Here is a 20541-nt window from a genome sequence, read left to right as displayed (position 1 = left end):
TTCAGGAAGGGACTTCGAGACCCGCCTTCTCTCCACCCATATTTGTCATTGGCTTGTGTCATCGTCCACTAGAAACTGTGGCTGTTTATTGGTCAATAGGCTTAATAGTCCCTCCTTAGTACCGCCTTGTCTCATTTTGTAACCTCCCATGAAGACACCCCCTGTTACGTGTGTTGTAAACTCGGTAGGCTTTAATTAATGCATCCAAGCACTATTTTCTCAAATAGCTTTATCAGGCAGGATATGCTGTCTCCCAACGCTTTAAATTTTTTTATAGCACAGACGCCGAACACATTTGAGATGCAATAGGTCTTGCATTTGCAAGAGTTTAAGCTATTGGCATATTAAATGACAATGCCTTTTATTTATCTGTTTTAAAAACAATACATAAATAAAAGGTATTGTCATTTACAATGCCAATAGCTCAAACTCTTCTAAAGGCGAGACCTATTGCATTGCAAATGCTTGATTCTATCTGTAATTTCTTTTTTTCTGGTCCCCTCTCAATACAGCCAGGTATTTTCTGATTCCAGTTTATATGGTTTTCAGTTATTGGCATGTGAGGGCTTCTTCTACCTGGTCTGGTTTTGACAAAGATTGGGGTTCTCTTTAGAGTTTCTTTGTTTTATTTTCCTTGTGAGAGTTCTGCTTAGATGTGCCGGGATTAGCATTTAAGCCTTGATTCTGGGATTCCCTGTTTGTCATAAATATAGCATGCAGTCAGTTTCCCACTTAAGTGTGAAAAGGGTGTATTTCTGAACAATACAGTGCAGCTGCTAAGGATTTACGAAAGGGGACATTTGCAGGACAATCCTCTTAAGCCTTTCTTCAGAAATGTATTTTTCCCCGATTCATGGCTTCTACAGATGACATTTGCAATATTTCTTTTTGTGTCAGAACTTGAAATTGAAATGTCTTCTGTTCTGATCTTTCTCACTCATTTCGCCAGGAGTATGAAAACACGAAACCTTACTTTTTAGGTCTCGGCCTGACGTGAGCAGCGCATGCGCTGCGCTCGTCATACGAGAGCCTGTCGTGAGCAGCGCATGCGCCGCGCTCGTCATACGAGAGCTTCTTGGAATCAATACAGATTCCAAAGCTCTCGGAAGCAGAGTTGAAGCCCCGCCCATCTTTTTAATTGGTTCGCGTCATCCTGCATGCAAAACGCAGGCTCCCGATTGGAAAAGGAGGCTTCTTAGTCCCTCCTTGTTGCCGCCTTGTCTCCTTTTAGCCCCTCCCACCGGGATTAGATCTCTCACTTGCGGCGTTACACACTCATCTGCTATGCACTATATTTTTCCCAATGCCGACAGCTTGTTATCAGTGTCACTGTGACTCTACCTCATTGTAACTGTGCGTGTGTCTCAATATAAATCTGTGCCTTCCCCAATTGACACAAACAGCCGCTCGTTGCCTCAAGTGACTTTGTGTTTGCCTCCTTGCAGCTGTGTGTGTGCCTCAGTCTGACTCTGTCAGTGTAACTGTCTGTCTAACTCTCTCAGAGTAACTATTTTGTGCACTATAACCAAAAAGCCACAAGCTTCTTTAGCAAAAGGGTTCTGCGGTGCACACTATTACAAAATAAATAAATAACCGAGGCAGAGGGCGTGCCCTTGCCTCCGTTCAGAGCAAGAAACGATGGAATGGAATGCTATAAGCAGCAGAACACTAGCAGCCCTCCCTCGGCGAAGAAACATGAGCACGTGTCCTTCTTCAGAGCCGGCGTCAGCTGTGAGTGTGTGCACAGAGCAGGCCTTCTCAGGCAGACCCCGTCGCATGTCTGAACTCCCGGCTTTAATCAACCAGTAAAGCACTCTCTGGCTCCACATTTCTGTAGCCCCGTCACTGATAACATAACACTTCGGAACAGCGTGGGCCTCGTCAGAACGCACTTTCCCCACTCCTAACAGTTGTAAACTATCTGCATAAAAAGCCAATTAACGCACTGGAATCAATCGATGGCAGATTACCAGCATTTAATCTGCAGTTATGTCGCGATCCCGGTGAGTTGTTGAGGATTGTTGTGAAAACACGGAGCCTCCAAGCGGCTTTAAAAGTGTCAGCACCCAGGTGCGATGTGCTTTTTAAGTGCCTCGAGCCACGGTTAACCACCTGCGCTGTGGGGGTTTTCGCTGAGGCAGCCCACCCTCGTTCAGCTGTCATGGTAACATGAGAACCTAGGCGGCTCCGAAGGAAGCTGCGTGCTCGAGCTGTGCGTTATTTTAGATAATTTTTCAACATTGAATCGCTACTCATTTTAACTTTTTAAAAACTCTTTTAAATCATTACTAATTGCACTTTACCTGCTCTTGACTTGTGGGGTCAGCTGAAGCGTGAACTCGGGGACGGAGTTGTGTGTTATACTCCAGGGGCGGCGGACATCTTGGGAGGTGGAGGTCAGCGGTGCAGCTGCTGCAGAGAGCTTGGGCGTCCTGGCTGAAAAGGGGCGGATGTGGCGAGCGCGCATTAGAACCTAGGCGGCTCCGAAGGAAGCTGCGTGCTCGAGCTGTGCGTTATTTTAGATAATTTTTAAACATTGAATCGCTACTCCTTTTAACTTTTTAAAAACTCTTTTAAATCATTACTAATTGCACTTTACCTGCTCTTGACTTGTGGGGTCAGCTGAAGCGTGAACTCGGGGACGGAGTTGTGTGTTATACTCCGGGGACGGCGGACATCTTGGGAGGTGGAGGTCAGCGGTGCAGCTGCTGCAGAGAGCTTGGGCGTCCTGGCTGAAAAGGGGCGGATGTGGCGAGCGCGCAGCAGACGCGTGCAGCGGGCGCGCCTCTGGCGTGCCTCTGGCGCGCCAATGGCAAGCCCGTCTGCGCCCGTCCGCGCCCGACCGAGACCAGAGGCCATGACCCCTGCTCCCGCTGCTGTAACACTGCGCCCCTATACGTCCGATCAGTTAAGAAAATTTCGTGGCACACAACAATGTCATCATTCTTTGGGCCCCCCCTTTGACCAGACTCACTGCACTCAATGCAATTTCCCCTTGAACCCAGAGGATCAGGCAGGAAAGATATGTCCTGTAAATTCTGACTACAAAATGAAGCTGGTAAACTGCCGTTCACTACCAAAACATTCGCTTGAAATGAGACTGCTCCTAGAAGATACCAGCCCGGATATAATGTTTCTCACTGAGACTTGGCTTATGGACTGGTCTAATTCAGGGGTTGTTCAGGCACTCCCCCCAGGTTACACTATCCAAAGACAAGACCGCTCCCTTACCAGAGGGGGAGGGCTTGCCATTATCCATAGGGATTCTTTTAGCTGCAGGATTTCGGACGGGCTCATCCGAGACTGTGAAAGTTGCTCCTTTTCAATTAAATTTACACCCACATGCAACTTCTCAGGTATGTTAATATACCGACCCCCAGGTGTGATTGGATCTTTTCTCGGGGACTTGGTGGATAATACTTCTCTACTGGTTAGCTCCCTGCCGAACTTCACTGTTCTGGGAGACCTTAACCTACACCTTGAATCCCGCACGGCCACGTATGTGGAGGAAGTATCTGACGCCTTAGAGGTGCTACTCCTTTCTCAGAAAGTGACGGGTCCAACTCATGTCAAAGGTCACCTGCTGGACCCGATCTTTACCAATACCTGCATCCAGGTAGACGACCCACAGCCGCTCCCCTGGACGGACCATTATCTTATCTCATTTTCCTGGTCAGCCTCCACGAGTAGGATAGCTGGAAACCACTCCAAAATTCTGAACCGGAATTGGTCTAATATTTCTGTGGAAGAATGGGCTGCCATTCTCAAAGAAACCCGTCCCTGTCTAGACCCTGACCCTGAGAAGGCAAATTTACAATTCAATCTCTGGATTAAAAATTCACTGGACGTATTAGCCCCTATAAAACTCAGGGACATTAAAAAGGGCCCAAAAAAAGTTGCTTGGTTTACTATGGAGCTGAGAGATCTCAAACGGAATTGTAAGCAACTTGAGAGGCAGTGGAGGAAAGACTTTTCACTTGAAAAAAAGAAAGTCTATCGTGATGCACTAAAATTGTATAAAACCGAGATTACGAAAACACAATCCAAGTTTTATGAAGCAAAGATTTTATCAGCACCTAACTCTCCTAAAGAAATTTTTAAAATTTTTAAGTCCTTGACTACCCCTCCATTCACCACGACGACCCCTACTGATCTACAAGGTCACTGTAACAATTTAGCAGAGTATTTCCACGATAAGGTACAGGCGATCTACTCAGCCTTTTCGACAGTCACCACTTCTGACCTTAATGCCTCGATGGAAGAAACTAGAGACCGCCGAGACCAGAGTCTGGAATCTTTTCCGCCCCTGGATTCAGATACAGCGATGTCCTTACTTAATAAACTTAAATCAGGCTCCCCTAAAGACCAGGCGCCCCCCACGGTGTTGCACAAGGTTGCCCCAGAAGTAGCCCCTGTTATCGCAACTCTTATTAACTCCTCACTGTCAACAGGCAAGGTTCCTTCACTATGGAAGGAAGCGATGGTAAAGGCCCTGCTAAAAAAAACCTGGATCAGATCCGGAGGTAATGGCCAACTATCGCCCTATCTCCCTGCTCCCGGGAATAGCTAAAATAGCAGAGAAGTACGTTAATACTACCCTTTCCACTTATCTGGAGGAACATGACTGTTTGCACTCAACACAGACTGGCTTTAGATCTCGACAGGGCACGGAAACTGCCCTGATTGCCGTAGTAGAGGAGGCAAGAAAAATTATGGACTCAGGAGGATCAGCTGCAATAATCCTCCTTGATCTCAGTGCGGCTTTTGATACCGTCAACCATCAAAGATGTCACGAGATGGGGATGAACGGTACCGCACTGAGATGGATAGCCTCCTTTCTGGAAGGCCGCACGTTCCAGCTCTTTGAGGAGAATGTGACTTCTAGGAATGTGCCTTTGAAGAGTGGAGTGCCTCAGGGCTCATCACTTAGCCCCACTCTTTTTAATATTTACATGTGTCCTTTAGCCAAAATTGTGGAGGCATTCGGCATACAAATTGTTACGTATGCCGATGACACCCAGTTGATTGTCTCCCTTAAAGACCCAGGACAGCCAGGAAGTAATCTTTCCAGATGCCTGGAGGAAATATCCGTCTGGATGAAAGAGTCCTGCCTCCAGCTCAATGGAGCAAAAACAGACCTTATGCTGCTGGGAAAACCTTTGCCTCCAGACATGCCGTTAGCATGGCCTAGTTGTATGGGAAACCCGCCCACTCCTAAAAATCACATCAAGAGCTTAGGAGTCTGGCTGGATGCAAGATTAGACATGAAGACACAGGCTAACAAGGTAGCTGGGTGCTGCTTCGGGATTTTGAAGTCAGCACGAAAGATCTTGCCTCTTCTCCCATTTCATGCAAGAAGACTACTCCTCCAGGCATTGATACTGTTGCGTCTGGACTACGCTAATGCCCTATATTTAGGAGCCCCCCAGTCCACAATATGCATACTACAGAAGGTCCAGAACTGTGCGGCAAGAATTCTCTTGCAAATTTCGCGGCGAGAATCAGCAAAAAGAGCAATTAGACAATTGCACTGGCTTCCTGTCTTAGAAAGGATTAAATTCAAGGCCCTCTGTGTCACGCACAAGATCATGGCCGCGAATGGTCCTCCAATCCTTCAAAGGATAGTTTCTCCATACCATCCCAGAAGGCACCTTCGCTCTGGAAATAAGCGCCTTGCCATGGTACCGAGAATTGTCAGGACCAGATGTGGAGGTCGCTGTTTCTCCTATGTCGCTTCTAAGACTTGGAACACCCTCCCAGACTCCATCCGTTTGGAGGAGGAATACCTGCCCTTTTGACAGCTTTTGAAGACGCATCTTTTTCCTACGGTATAATTTAATCTGCCCCTCGCCGTCTGGTTCTCAGCGCTGGGAGGCCCTAGGGTAGCCATGCGCTCTATAAATGCCTCTTTCATTTCATTTCATTTCATTCATTTCATGGTGATGTGGGCACCAGGCTCCGGCTGAAATACTGCGTTCTGCCATTTTTACATAGCGCATCGTATCTTGTTTATTGGGCTTCTGGGCACCTTTCCTGTCTGACAGCGCCTCGTGATGAATCATTTCACTAGAGGGTACGTCTATGAGCGGGGTCAGTGTCAGGACTGTCCCCAAATATCTATACTTGTGTGTTCTTCCCTTTAGTAATAAAAAAGAATATATTTTTTTTTTTTTTAAATTTTATTGAAACAATAAATCAGTTACAAGCATGGGCCTACAACCACCAGGGCCGGCCGCTAGATTCAGAAAGGATCGCACATTAGTCAAGGCAGTAGGCGACACCTGGGGCCCAGCCCCATAAATGGCTCAGGATAGCTCGAGAAAGGCAGGAGACATACATTTAACATAAATAACAACAAAAAACAAAAGGCGAGGCATACGGGCAGAAAACGTGGGTCAGGCTACATCCGGGGGACTTTTACTCCAAGACTTCAATTAGCTATCAACAGGAGGGAGTACTGAAAGATCGGGGGGGGGGGGTAACGGGAAAGGAACATCTATATTCGATTATCACAATCAGTTGCGAGGAACCATCAAGGGTCAGGGGGACAAAGCAATATCGGTGTCCACTAGGGGGGGCGTACAGATACCCCCACGATATACGTTCCATTGCCCCCAAATTCTACCCCATGCCCCGGGTTTACCGCGGGCCACATATACAGTCTTCTCCCTAAACATACACCAGTCCATGTTTTCCTTCCATACTGACACGGTGGGTGGCCGCTGGGAGCCCCAAAGCTGCGCTATATCCCTCTTGGCAATCATGTAGCCCAGGGCCGCCCACCGAGTCTGCGCCGCGTTATAATCATTGGGCTCCCACACATTCAAGACACAGCGACGCACCTCCGGCAGCAGCGCCACCCCGGTGACTTGTCCCATGACCCCATGAACCCGACGCCAGTATTCCGCCACCTCCCGGCACTCCCAAAGGATATGGAGAAAGGTGGCACTGAGCCCACACCCCCGCCTGCAGAGCCCATCCTCCGAGAACCCCATCGAGACCAGACGGGGGCCCGTAACATACACCCGGTGGAGAATCTTTAGCTGAACCAGGCGGAGGCGGGCTGGAATGGCAACTTCCTTGGGGGATGATAGTGCGGACTGCCAGTCCTCGTCGTCTAATTCCACCCCGTCCCCCGTCCACGTCTCCCGAAGGCGCACCAATAGGTCAGCCCGAGTATTAATACGTTTTTTATAGATTAAGGAGATAGTACTGTCGGGAACATGACCATCAAGTATGCGGTCCTCGAGGGGCGAAGAGGCCGGGATCTTGGTCCCCTCCCCAAAGACAGAGAGCAGGGCGTGCCGAACCTGGGCGTATCGGAAGAACTCCTTTTCCGTGAGTTCGTATTCGCTCTGGAGCGCCGCGAAGGTCTTAACCGCGCCCTTCATCCATAAGTCTCCCACTCTACTGATGCCAATCGTGTCCCAACGGTCAAACCCCTTCGTTGTCCAGAGGCTTCCCAGTCGGTCGGAGGCAAATAAAGGAGTAGCGCATGTCAGTCGCTCACTCCAGCCCATGGCTACGTTGGCCGCCTTCCAAATCCGTACCGCGATCTTAGTGGGGCCCGTCAGGGTCCGTCCAGCCGAGCGGGAGTAAAGCGCCCTGTTATAGTTACCGCCGGGAAGCAGGAATTTATCCATCTCATACGCCGGGTTCAAGCCAGGCGCATACGTGGCGTGGTCAATGGATGATAGCTGTGCGGCCCAGTAATACCTGCGAATGTCGGGAAGCGCGATGCCCCCGTCGTACCAAGGGAGAGTGAGTTTGGCCAGGGCGATACGCGCCCGTCCGTCCCACACCAATCTCCTCTGCAGGCTCTCTACTTCCCGAAAGTAGGCCACGGGAATGATGTCGAAGGAGTTCTGAAGTGCATAGAGGAACCTGGGAAGGGACATCATTTTAAACAATGCGGCCCGACCCAGTGGGGACAGGGGCAGCCTACACCACCGAGCCGTGTCTTCCCTCAAACGTCGAAGTGGAAGCAGGAGATAGTGCTCATAGCGAGCTACCGGGTCCAACGAGATGTGTATCCCCAGGTATTTAAAGCCGGACAGAGATATTTGGATCGGAAGCCGAGGCGGCAGGAGAGGAGGGCCACCGGAGATAGGATAGACAAAGGATTTAGACCAGTTAATCGTGAGACCCGAATTTCTCCCGTAGGAAGTCAGAACATCGAAGAGAACGTTAAGCGACTGCCGCGGCGAGGTAAGATACAGGAGGATATCGTCAGCATATAACGAGACCCGATCCTCAAAGCCCGGGGCCCACCGGATCCCCCTGAGCGAGGGCTCCCAGCGGAGCCAAGCGGCGAGTGGCTCCAGGGCGAGAGCAAAGAGCAGAGGGGACAACGGGCACCCCTGCCTCGTACCCCGACCAAGAGCGAAGGGCCGAGAGACCCGCCCATTAACCACCACCTGAGCCATGGGTCCCGTGTAGAGAAGCTTCACCCAGCCAAGAAATCCCTCCCCAAAGCCGAATCTGGTCAAAACAGCCCAGAGGAATGGCCACTCGATGGTGTCAAAGGCCATCGTGGCATCTAAAGAAACCAGCACGGCCGGTTCGGAGAGGTACTCTGCCCTGGCGAGGGCGCCATGGAGACGCCGCAAGTTGAGGGCGGTGTTGCGATGTGGGATGAAGCCGCATTGATCAGGATGAATCAGATCGCAGATGACGCTCAACAAACGATTGGCAAGGACTTTAGCCAGGATTTTAGGCTCTGCATTTAGCAGTGAGATAGGCCTGTAAGAGGCACAGCGGTCCCGTGGCTTACCGTCCTTGGGGATCACGACTATCGTGGCCAGTCGCTGGTCGACCGGAAGGGAACCGGCCTCGAGGGACTCCTGAAACATACGACGGAGGAAGGGCGCTAGTTTATCCGGGCGCAACTTATATAATTCGATAGGTAGACCGTTGGGACCCATGGCCTTGCCCGAGCGAAGGGACCGAATCGCAGTCGCGATTTCATCTACCGACAAGTGAGCGTCCAGCTGCTCACGGTCCTCGGCAGAAAGGCCAGGCAAAGCAATGTCCCTAAGGAGAAGGCGAGAATCTTCCTCATCCCTATCAGTCACCGGGGAGTACACAGTCCGGAGGTGGTCGGCAAAACCTTCCACAATCTCACCAGGCTCAGTCACACACACTCCATCCGAGACACGCAACTCCGGGACCACACGATTCACTCTCTCCTTCTTATCCAGCCACGCAATCAGCTTTCCCGCCTTGTCCCCGGCATCATACAACCGACCCTGCTGCTCCCTATACATAGTTTTGGCCGCGTCAGTGACAAGAGATCTGTATTCAAACTGTTTCAGGTTGAGGGCATGGAGCCCGTCCGGAGTGACACCCGCCTCCAAGGCCGACTCCAGCCCCGAGATGTCAGTCTCCAGCTTCACCACCGCCTCACTCCTGAGCTTCTTAGCCACCACTATCTGGGAGAGGGCGTGTCCGCGGATTACGGTTTTAAAGGCTTCCCACAGGGACATTGCAGACAACACAGACCCCTCGTTTTCAAGAAAGTATTGGTCCATAGCCTTAACCAGACTCTCGCGGGTAGTAGGGTCTCACAGGTACCACGGGTTAATGGGAGCTATCCGCCCTGCGGACCGCGACTCGGTGTCAAAGAGAAGCCACAGCGGGGAATGATCGGAGATACCCCTCGCCAGGTGCCTGACCTCTCGAATTCGACCCGTCTGCGCCGCGGGCATAAGGAAATAGTCTAGCCTAGAAAGACTCCCATGTGCCCCAGAGTGAAAGGTGTATTGACATTGGGTCGGATGCATTAATCGCCAACTATCCACCAGGCCGAAGGTCTCCAACAGGCCACCTAGCCAAGCCTGGGCAGCGGGGAGGGCCCTGGGTGGGTGACGATCCAGGTCACCCGAGACCACCGAATTAAAATCCCCGCCCATAAGCAAAAGGCCATCCGGAAGTTCTTTTTTTTTTTTTTTTTTTTTTTTTTTGAAACCGTTTATTGCAATCTCAGATATATACAGGTATGGGCCTACAACCTTCCGGCCGGCCGGCCGCTAAAGTGACGATAACAAATGACATACATACAATGAGGCACTTAGCTTTACATAGACACTAAGGCAGGAGGTATCCACAACGCGGGCCATATGGCTCTGAGCCCACAATACGGTTTCATTTTATACAACACAACAACATAAATAAACACACACCCGCAAGGCAACCCACGATCGAAAGGGGCAGCACGTGCTCCTCAAATGGGGGACCCCAAACCATCCACTGAAAACCCCCGAGAGGGGAAGGGAAACTGGTCCGGGACTGGGAGAATACTGTGCTCGGAACTGAGGGAGGGAGTAAACTAGGGGGATGGAGCTGGTGAAGCGGGAGGCAACAACGGCGGCTCGCAGATATCCCCGCGGTAGGCGTTCCAGGGGCCCCATATCTTCACCCATGCCCCAGGCTTACCCCGCGCCACATACACCACCTTTTCTCGGAACATGCACCAATCCATGTGTTCTTTCCAGGCCGACACCGCCGGGGACCTCTGGGATCCCCACAGCTGTGCAACGTCCCGTTTAGCCACCATATAGCCCAGAGTCACCCATCGCGTCTGCGGAACCGAGTAATCGGTCGGTTCCCACACATTCAGCAAACATCTCCTCGCTTCAGGCAACAGCGCGACATGTGTAACCGCTCGCAGGACCTCATGCACACCACGCCAGAATCGCTCCACCCTCGGGCATTCCCACAAAATGTGCAAAAAGGTCGCTGAAGCACCACACCCACGCTTACACAATCCGTCCTCGGCATAGCCCATACGCAGAAGCCTTGGCCCCGTCATGTACACCCGGTGGAGTATCTTAAGCTGGACGAAACGAAGGCGAGCCGGGATGGCCACCTCCTTCGGAGAGGCCACCGCGGAAATCCAGTCCTCGTCGTCCAACTCCAGCCCATCGGCAACCCAGGCCTCGCGGAGGCCAGCCAGTAAGCCCGAGCGATCATTTATCAATTTCTTGTAAATGAGGGAGATCGTGCTGTCCGGAACATGGCCATCTAGCACTCGATCCTCCAGGGGGGAGGACTCCGGGATGGAGGCCACGTCTGGGAAGACGGAGCCCAGCGCGTGACGGACCTGCAGGTACCGAAAGTATTCACTGCCCCGCAGCTGAAACTCCGCCTGCAACGTCTCGAATGTTTTAAATCCTCCCCTCGTCCAGAGATCCCCCACTGTACTGATGCCTATAGTGTCCCACTGCTCAAAGCCCTTCGAGGTCCACAGAGAGCCCAACCTCTCGGACGCATACAGCGGTGACGCCCGGGTCAAACGGTCCTTCCAGCCCATAGCTGCATTAGCCACGTGCCATACTCGCACCATGACACGCGTGGGTCCCGTCAAGCGGGAATTGGGCACACTAGCGTAGAGCGCTCGATTGTAGTCGCCACCGGGCAGGAGCATCTTATCCATTTCAAATGCCGGGTTTAGGGCGGGCCCATAGAGGCCCTGATTAATTGCAGCTTACTGGGAGGCCCAGTAATACCGTTTAATATCCGGGAGGGCAATCCCTCCGTCGTACCACGGGAGCGTCAACTTTGCCAAGGCTATACGCGGCCTCCCATCCCAGAACAGGCGGCGCTGTAAACCTTCCACTTCACGGAAGTAGCGCGCTGGGACCAAGTCCATAGTGTTCTGGAGAGCGTACAGGAAGCGCGGCAGTGACATCATCTTGAACAACGCCGCCCGGCCGAGCGGCGAAAGTGGCAAGCGCCTCCAGCGCGCGACATCCTCCTTCAAGCGCTGGAGGGGGGGGAAGCAAATTTCGCTCGTAGCGGGCCACCGGGTCCAGCGTAATGTAGACACCCAAGTATCGAAATCCCTCCGAGGCAATCTGGATCGGACAGCCCCGCGGGAGGACAGGAGCCTCCCCGGAAAGCACATAGACACAGGATTTGGCCCAGTTGATGACAAGGCCTGAATTGCGGCCAAAAGAGTGCAGAACATCGACCAGGACAATCAGTGATTTGCGCGGGGAGGCTAAGTACAAAAGGATGTCGTCTGCATAGAGAGACACGCGGTCCTCATACTCAGGGGTCCAACGGAGACCTCGGATAGAAGGGTGCCACCGCAGCCACTCTGCCAGGGGTTCCAAGGCCAGTGCGAACAGGAGCGGCGACAGGGGGCAACCCTGTCGCGTGCCCCGTCCCAGCACGAATGGGGCCGAGACTCGACCATTCACCACCACCTGCGCAAGTGGGTCCGAGTACAACAATTTGACCCAGCTGATGAAACCCGGCCCAAAGCCAAATTTCGCCAGCATCGCCCAGATGTACGGCCACTCGAGTGTGTCGAACGCCATAGTGGCGTCCAAAGACGCCAAGATGGCCGGCTCCCGCACGAACGGAACACGCGCTAGCACGCCGTGCAGGCGTCGCAGATTAAGAGCCGTATTGCGATGGGGGATAAAGCCGGACTGGTCCTGGTGGACCAGGTCGCCCACCACGCCGACCAGCCGGTTGGCGAGCACCTTGGCGAGGATTTTAGGTTCCGCATTCAAGAGCGAGATAGGCCGATAGGATGTGACCCGATCTCGAGGTCTCCCCTCCTTGTGGATGACCACGATGGTAGCCAGACGCTGGTCCGGCGGGAGGGAGCCCCGCGAGTGGGCCGCAAGGAACATTGCGCGGAGGTGGGGTGCCAGTACATCCGGTCGCAGCTTGTATAACTCGATAGGAATGCCGTTCGGGCCCATGGCCTTGCCAGAAGCGACCGAGCGGATGGCGAGGGCGATTTCGTCCGAGGTGGGGGCGGCATCCAGCAACTCCCTGTCCTCCACAGAAAGGGAGGGGAGCGCGATGTCACGCAGCAGGGCATGGGAATCCTCCTCCGAGCAGGGAGAAACCGGGGAATATACCTCGCGGAAATAATCCGCGAAGCAAGAGACAATGCCTTCCGGCTCAATGACACGCACGCCATCCGTCCTCTCAATCAGCGGGACCACACGACTCGCTCTCTCCTTCTTATCCAACCACGCAATCAACTTGCCCGCCTTATCACCCACATCATACAATCGCCCCTGTTGCTCTCTGCTGAGGCCCCTGGCCGCCTCCGTGACGAGGGCCCTATAGGCCGCCTGCTTAAGGTGCAGAACGTGGAGCGCAGCGTCAGTCACCCCACTCCCCAAATCACCCTCCAATTCAGTAATTTCGGCCTCCACCCGGGTCACCTCCTCCTGTGCGCGCCTCCGGGCATGGGAAATAAAGGAGAGGGCCTCCCCTCTCAGCACTGTCTTGAAAGCCTCCCACAGGGAGATAGCCGACAGGACTGACCCCACATTCTCCTCGAAATACCGTTGCAAGGATTTAATCAAGTCAGCGCGAATAGTGGGGTCGCGCAGGTACCAAGCGTTGATTGGAGCTACCCTGCCCTCCCCCCTCGGGAAGACATCAAAGTGCAACAGGAGCGGGGAGTGATCTGAAATGCCCCTCGCCAAATGGCGCACCTCCCCCACCCTCCCGGCATAGGCCGCAGGGACAAGGATATGATCAAGCCGCGAAAGGCTACCATGGGCACCCGAATGGAAGGTGTACTGCAGCTGAGTGGGATGCTTTAAACGCCAGCAGTCCACCAATCCCAGTGTGTCCAAAAGGCCCGACAGCCACGCCTGTGCCCGGGGGAGGTCCCTAGGGGGATAACGATCCATAGTCCCAGAAACCACCGCGTTGAAGTCCCCCCCCAACCACCAGAAGCCCCCCCGGAAGGTCAAGAAGGAGGCGTCCCAGGTCCGCAAAGGTGGTGGACTGTAACCCCGGTGGGACGTACACTGAGACAAAGACGACTACTTTGCCCTCCATTCTCCCCACCAAAACAGTGTAGCGTCCCCTCTCATCATGGCGCACCTCGTCTATTTCTAGCGGGAGCGAGGTCTTGACCATAATGCCCACCCCTCGTGAGCCTGACGTAAAGCCCGAGTGGGCCACCAAACGATAACCACGTCGATTCATGGCACAAAAGGAGTTATCAATAAGGTGTGTCTCCTGCAGAAAGACCACATCAGGCGAAATCCGTTTCAGATACTGCAGGACCACACCCCGCTTAATCCTATCCCCCAGCCCGTTAACGTTCCAGGACAACAAAGTCAGGTCCCTACCCCCCATCACATACAGAAGCCATCATTTGTCCCCCCGAGAGCAACTCAAAAACACCAGTACAATAAAGGGTTTGCCTTGCGGTAGAAACGAACCACACCCCACCCCAACCCACCCATCCCAACAAAACTCCCCCCACCCTGCACCCCTGCATGAGCCCAAACAGCCCCCCCAAAGTGCAGTGTGCCTGTCGCCCCATAGAAAGAAAACTAACTAGTCCCCCAGAGGAGGAGGGAGATCCCCCAAGAGACCCCGCACGACCTCCACAGGAGGGGAACTTACCCTAACAGTCAATGGTGACAATAACACAGCCCGGAGCAAGGCCTACCATTAGTCCCTTAGTCCTGATCCGGCGGGCCCTCCCCACCAACCGCTCCCCCCCCGCCCCCCCGGCCCCGATCTCCGGGCAAAGTGTCCAGCCAGTCCCCGGCCGCCTCGGGACGATCAAAAAAGTGCGTGCGGCCATCTACCTCCACCCTCAGCTTAGCTGGAAAAAGCATCGAATATTTGAGATTCAGGTCTCGTAGGCGACGTTTGACACCCAGAAAGCTCAGTCTCTGCTTTTGGACCGCCGGGGTAAAGTCAGGATAGAAATTAATATCCATGTTGTCAAGTCTGACTGGCCCTTGGAGCCTAGAAGTCTGCAGGATAGCGTCTCTGTCCCTAAAATTGAAGATCCGGGCGATGAGAGGCCTCGGAGGGGCGCCGATCTTAGGCCTATCCCCGGGGACCCTATGGGCCCGTTCCACTGCAAAGAATTTGCTCAGCCCCCGAGGCTGTAGGTGGGTGAGGACCAGGTCCTCCACGAACAGATCCGCTGCCTCCGCCTCTCGTCCCTCCGGCACCCCGATAATGCGGACGTTGTTTCTCCGGGCCCGACCCTCGGAATCCTCCAGTCGACGATTCATCAGGGCGCTCGCCTGGCCAAGCCTGCGCACCTCCTGTTGGAGGGCCGCCACGTCAGTTGTGAGGCCCGAGGTAGAGTGGGCCAAAGAATCGACCCGGTCGTTTGTTTTAGACAGATCGGCTCTCACGAGGCCCACGTCCACGAGGACCGAGTCGATCTTCTGCGCCAGAGTGTCAAAGCGCTGGTCCACCGAGGCCTTCATCTCGGCGATGGCGCCCATGACGTCCCGGAGGGTCAGGTCCGTGGGCGGAACAGGAGCATCAGCCGGGCCCGTGGGGGACCTACGCAGCACCTCTGGAGATCCCTTCTGGAGGGTGTAGCGGTCCATGTTATTGGATTGTTGGGCCGTGCCACGACGGGTCGACTTCACCTTGGCCCGGTCGCCATCTTGTTTTGTGGCCATGGTCGCAATCCCCAAATCGAGCCAATCTCCTCAGAAAGGGGGCAGACAATCCCGTTCAAGGGCTCCGGGGGGGGGCGACCACCGCTCCTCAGGACGGATCGCAGCCGGCGGGCCGGCAGGGCAGCCCAACGAGGCCACAGCACCGCACACCGCCCCGCAACCCAACCTCGCCTGGCAGCAAGGAGGGCGCAAAAGCGAAAGTGAAAGTGCGGGGTACACGAGCCACCCAGCCTTGCCCGCCGCTGTTGTTCACTTTGTGTCCGGATCGCCCCGCAACTCCAGTACGGGGGGTCGGCGTGGAGAAGGCCGCAAACCTCAATCGATGCTCCTGCCGGTGTCCGAGGTCCGATTTAAAAACGGAAAACGGGCGTCACCTCTGCTCGGGCTCACAAATACAGTCCCCTCATCTGGGACAGGATTCTGTCAGGATTTATGCAGGAGGTCGCGGAGGTCCTCGGGAGCCTCGCACCTACGCGGCCATCTTGGTTGCGCGCTAGGCTCCTCCGGCCATCCGGAAGTTCAAGCAGCATTCGACCCAAGTCCGCGAAGGTGGAGTTCTGGAGGCCCGGTGGGACGTAAATTGAGACCAGGGCAAGGGAATGCCCCTCCCACCTCCCAGTCAGACAAACATAACGCCCTCTGTCATCTGAGACCACCCTCGTGATCTCCAACGGAAGTGAGGATCGCAGGAGAATGCCCACCCCCCTGGAGCCAGTTGTGTAACCAGAGTGAGCCACGAGGCGGTATCCCCCCCTGTTCATTGCATGGCAGACATTACCAACCAAATGCGTCTCTTGGAGAAACACCACATCAGGAGTCAGACGACGCAAATACTGCAGAACTACACCCCGTTTGATACGGTCCCCCAACCCATTGACGTTCCATGACATCAGCTTCAACCCGTCCCCCCCCCATCCCCTCCAATAGATCAGAGGTCCCCCCGCAAGTAGCACAAGTCCCAAAAGTGGAAGAAAATCAATACCTCGCCCTGCAAACAAAAACCACACTACAAAACAACCCCTCCTTCCCCCCCAACACCCAACTCCCCCCACCCTGCACCCCTGCGGGCCAAAAAACCCCCCCAAATTGCAGTGTGCCTGTCGCCCAACTAACCCCAGTCTACAAAAAGACCCCGGAGGAGGAAAGGGACCCGTCCCCGCCCGCCCCCCATACAGGTACTAGCAAAACACACTGAACCAAAGAAGTACAACCCAGCTGAGCAGTGCAAATTGGCAAAATCAAGGACCAAAAGTCACTCCAAAGGGGACCCGTCACCGTTGGCACCCGCAGAGGGCCCGGGGCGGCTACCTCTGTCCGGCAGCGAGTCCAACCAGTCACTCACGGCCACAGGAGAGTCAAAGAAGGCAGTCCGATCCTCATGTTCCACTCGGAGTTTGGCAGGGTAGAGCATAGAGTACTTTAGGCCCAGCTCACGAAGACGACGTTTCACCCCCTGGAATCCCATCCGCTGCTTCTGGACAAGTTGAGTAAAGTCCGGATAAAAGTTAATGGATGAGTTCTCATGTCGAACCGGGCCGTGGACCCGCGAGGCCTGCAGAATCGCATCCCGGTCTCTGTAGTAAAACAGTTTGGCCACGATAGGCCTCGGGGGGGCCCCCGGCCGTGGCCGCCCGCCCGGAACTCGATGAGCCCGTTCAACGGCAAAAAATTTACTCAAGCCCGCAGGGGTCAGCTGTTGGAGGATGAGTTCCTCGACCAGGAGGTCAACCGGGCGGTCGTCGGAGGACTCCGGTACGCCGATGACACGGATGTTGTTGCGTCGGGCCCGTCCCTCGAAGTCCTCCAGCCGCCGGGCCATCTGCTCATTGACCACCTTGATGTCGCCAAGCGCGGCCTGCAGGTCCGACACATCCGCGCCCAGGGTGGAGGTCCGCGCATCGAGAGTTTGAACCCTCTCGTTTGTTTTGGAGAGGTCCGCCCGTATTAAGGTGACATCAATCGCCACCGTATCGATCTTGCGGGCCAGGGCCTCGTATTGCGTGGCGATGGTCTCCCTGATGCCATCAATGGCGCCCATGATGTCCTGTAGGGAAAGTTCCGAAGAGACGGATGTGCCACCACCGGCGACGTCTGAGGGGGGACCGGCCGTTCCAGGAGAGCCTCTGCCCTGAGTGTAGCGGTCCATGTTGTTGGTCTGGACCGATCCTCCACGGAGGGAGGATTTAGTCTTACGCCCCTCAGGGCCCCCCTTGCCCCCCATGCGGCCACGGACTCCGAGGGGGACCGCCGATCAAAAGTAGTTGGGGTACCGGCCCTGGAAACCAGCGCCTCACCCGAGGCCACAATATGGCGGTGCAGGGGGACCCAAGGCGAGAGGCACTCTAGTGGCAGGTGGAGACAAAGCTTTGTGCAGAGCTTAGGGAAACACCCCGCCACCTCAATCGCTTCACCGGCCAGCCCCCTGAGGTCTGAAAGTGAAACCGAAAGTGGCCAAGCGGCCCCTGGCACCGCGCCACAGCCGTTGTTGTTCAACTGCGACACGGCCCCACGGCTCACCTTCGCCCCGGGCACCTCCGACGGGTGGGTCCCAAAAGTTCAAACAACGATATTTCAGGATTCCCGGGTCCGATTAAATTCCTGAAAAGAGATACGTGCTCAGCCGGTCGTCATCTCCCAGATTCCATAAACCAAATCAGGATATTGTCAGGATAAATTCCGAGGAGCAGCGAGGGTCCGGGGAGCCCTGTGCTCACGCGACCATCTTGGATGCGCGCTAGGCTCCTCCCCCATAAAAAATAATATTAATAATACATTGCAATTTATGTAGCGCTTCATATTGAATTTTTGTCGTTTCTAAGAGCTGAACCCTCGGTGCTTCTTCTCATCTCTGCTTCCCCCCTTGTCTCCGAGCTTTTTATTCCTCCTCCTTTCTTCCTTTCTGCATTTCTGTCTTGCTCAGGGTCAAAAAGTAGTGCCCGTGCCACCTCTATCCATCGGCATAAACTAAGCACAGCCTTCATGAAAACCCCTGGCGGCATACAGTCTAAATCCTTAGAAAATATGTGAAAATCTGCTTCAACAATGTGAAGTGTGATCAGACAGGAGGGCCAGGCAGCACTGGGATCTTCTGGCCAACATGAACCTAAAAACATAAACACTTCTCCCTACCATGAATTGTTTGGCTATTCGCTCCCCAATGACAGAAGATATAGTATCCAGACTGTGACCTTCTGATACCACCAGTGACTGATCATCTGATTATTTTGATTGTTTTTCTATGGGTTTTCTCACATGAAACATGAGAAACAAGGACATTAAAAAAGCTACATCAAAGGATTTCTCAGTGATTTCAAAATCATAGCTTTACCTTATCAGAAAACATAACCACTACGTATTATATACATTTGTATTTTTTGACAACATGGTGTAAGGTTGTCAGGAACCCGGTTGTCTCGGGCACACAAGTGAATATGGTAGCAGTTCAGCATTGTCAGGGTAAAGAGAATAAGAAAAGCTTGTTTTGTGCATTTCTTGCCTAGTCTGCAGGAAATACTATTATTATCATTGGCTGCCGATGTTACAGTAATATAAGTTTTTGACAAAGTTTTGGCCTTGTATTAAAACATAGTGGACTCTGACTGTGCTAATATTTTTTATGTTATTCCCTTACTGACATTTTATATCCTGGTTCTCTTCTAGAAACTGGCTACACTTTCACTCCGTATTCAACAAATTGAAACAACGCTAAACATTCTGGATGCTAAGGTTTGGGCAATTCTCTTTTCCATTTAATTTCTAGGCTATATGTTACATTTTTTTTCCGGACTGAAATCTAACTTGATCTTTTCTATGCAAATTAAAATATTTCTCAAGTTAATTGTCAAGAGTCTAGAATATGAAGAATTTTTCTGCTGAAGTGGGCATGCTTGCGATGGTTACAGAATAACACTTAAAACCCTAAATTATACCTTGATTTGAGGGGTTGGTTACATCTCACCTCAACGATGCAGTGGGATTAATTTAGTGCTGGATTCCTACATGGTAGACTGGGGTTGTAGAGCATCACTTCTAGGAGAAATACTGGGATTTCTTTGAGGCTCAACATGGTTTCTAAGGATGCCTGGGAACTCAAGATGGGGGCCATGGAGAATCAAATGGAATAATTACAGATTGAATGAACTTCAGAGACTGTCTGTATTCCCTTATGTAGACATATGGATGAGGATAATCTACAGGTTGACAGTCTAATTTTTTTTAAGAGACTTTTTCACAGATCTTTGAAATACTTTTACACACGCTTAGGCTTAAAATCTAGTTGCTCTTCTATCTGGGCTTTCAGATGTTCCCCCAAATTGGATTTAGACCTCTGTATGTATCTTTTGAGGGGTCTTGCTCCCTATATTTCTTCCATAATAATTATTCGGGTTCCAATACCTGCGGCCATTAATCTGTCAGCCTGCAGATCCAGTGGTGAATCTACTTCCCTGTCTAGACCTTTTATGGGAAACCTCTCTTCTGGTCTTCCTCAGTGAGACCCTAGTCTCCAAGTTAAAATCACCACTGAAAACACAGGGAGTATTTTGTATGTGTGCAAATGTATGTGTTCATATTGCTAGAGCACAGGCTTAGGTAGGGAGCATGGAAATGCCATACATATTATGGGAACGGACAATTCTAGATCTGGTCATGGTTGGGGAATGATTAAGAATTGTGTACAGGGAGTGTAATGCAGTTAGCTGCAGGAGTGAAGTGTTCATCTTGATAATGGGGAGAGAGTTTGTTCCAGATCTTTGCCACACAGAAGAAACATGCTAACACTTGTAGCTTGTGTGTTTTTTTCTTATTATTTATATTTCTTGGTCTCAAGTCTGACTTGCTCCAGAGGTGCTCAGCTTTTCGGCGAGGAATGCAAAAGCTTCAGTAGTTAAAGCTTGAAGGTGATGGCAGCACAGTTTCATCAGGAAGGAATGATGCATCAGGAAGGAATGATGTGATCGTAGTTAACAAGCACTTTGAGTCAGCTAGTCGGAGCTGCCTCTCAGAAACCTCTGTCCACTCAGGAACTTCAGTAGTTCCACCATTCAAGTTGAATGAGACAAGGCTTGTGCCTCGGAAGTCTGATTCTGAGAGGTGGGAGCGTGTTGATGTGTAGGGTGTT

At 52.7% G+C, this 20541-nt stretch overlaps 1 protein-coding gene across 1 annotated transcript in view; it reads left to right on the top strand.

Moving 5' to 3' along the window:
* Positions 1 to 20541, top strand: part of WASHC3 (WASH complex subunit 3) — a 126950-nt gene that overhangs the window by 23290 nt on the left and 83119 nt on the right. Inside the window, exon 3 of the mRNA XM_085653226.1 lies at positions 19083 to 19148. Within this exon, the coding sequence (XP_085509352.1) occupies positions 19083 to 19148 (66 nt within the window). The remainder of the gene's footprint in view (positions 1 to 19082; positions 19149 to 20541) is intronic.

Source organism: Triturus cristatus, chromosome 4_1 (genome assembly GCF_964204655.1).
Source record: "Triturus cristatus chromosome 4_1, aTriCri1.1, whole genome shotgun sequence".
Taxonomy (NCBI): Eukaryota; Metazoa; Chordata; class Amphibia; order Caudata; family Salamandridae; genus Triturus; species Triturus cristatus.
This window is presented reverse-complemented; position numbering and strand designations above follow the sequence as displayed.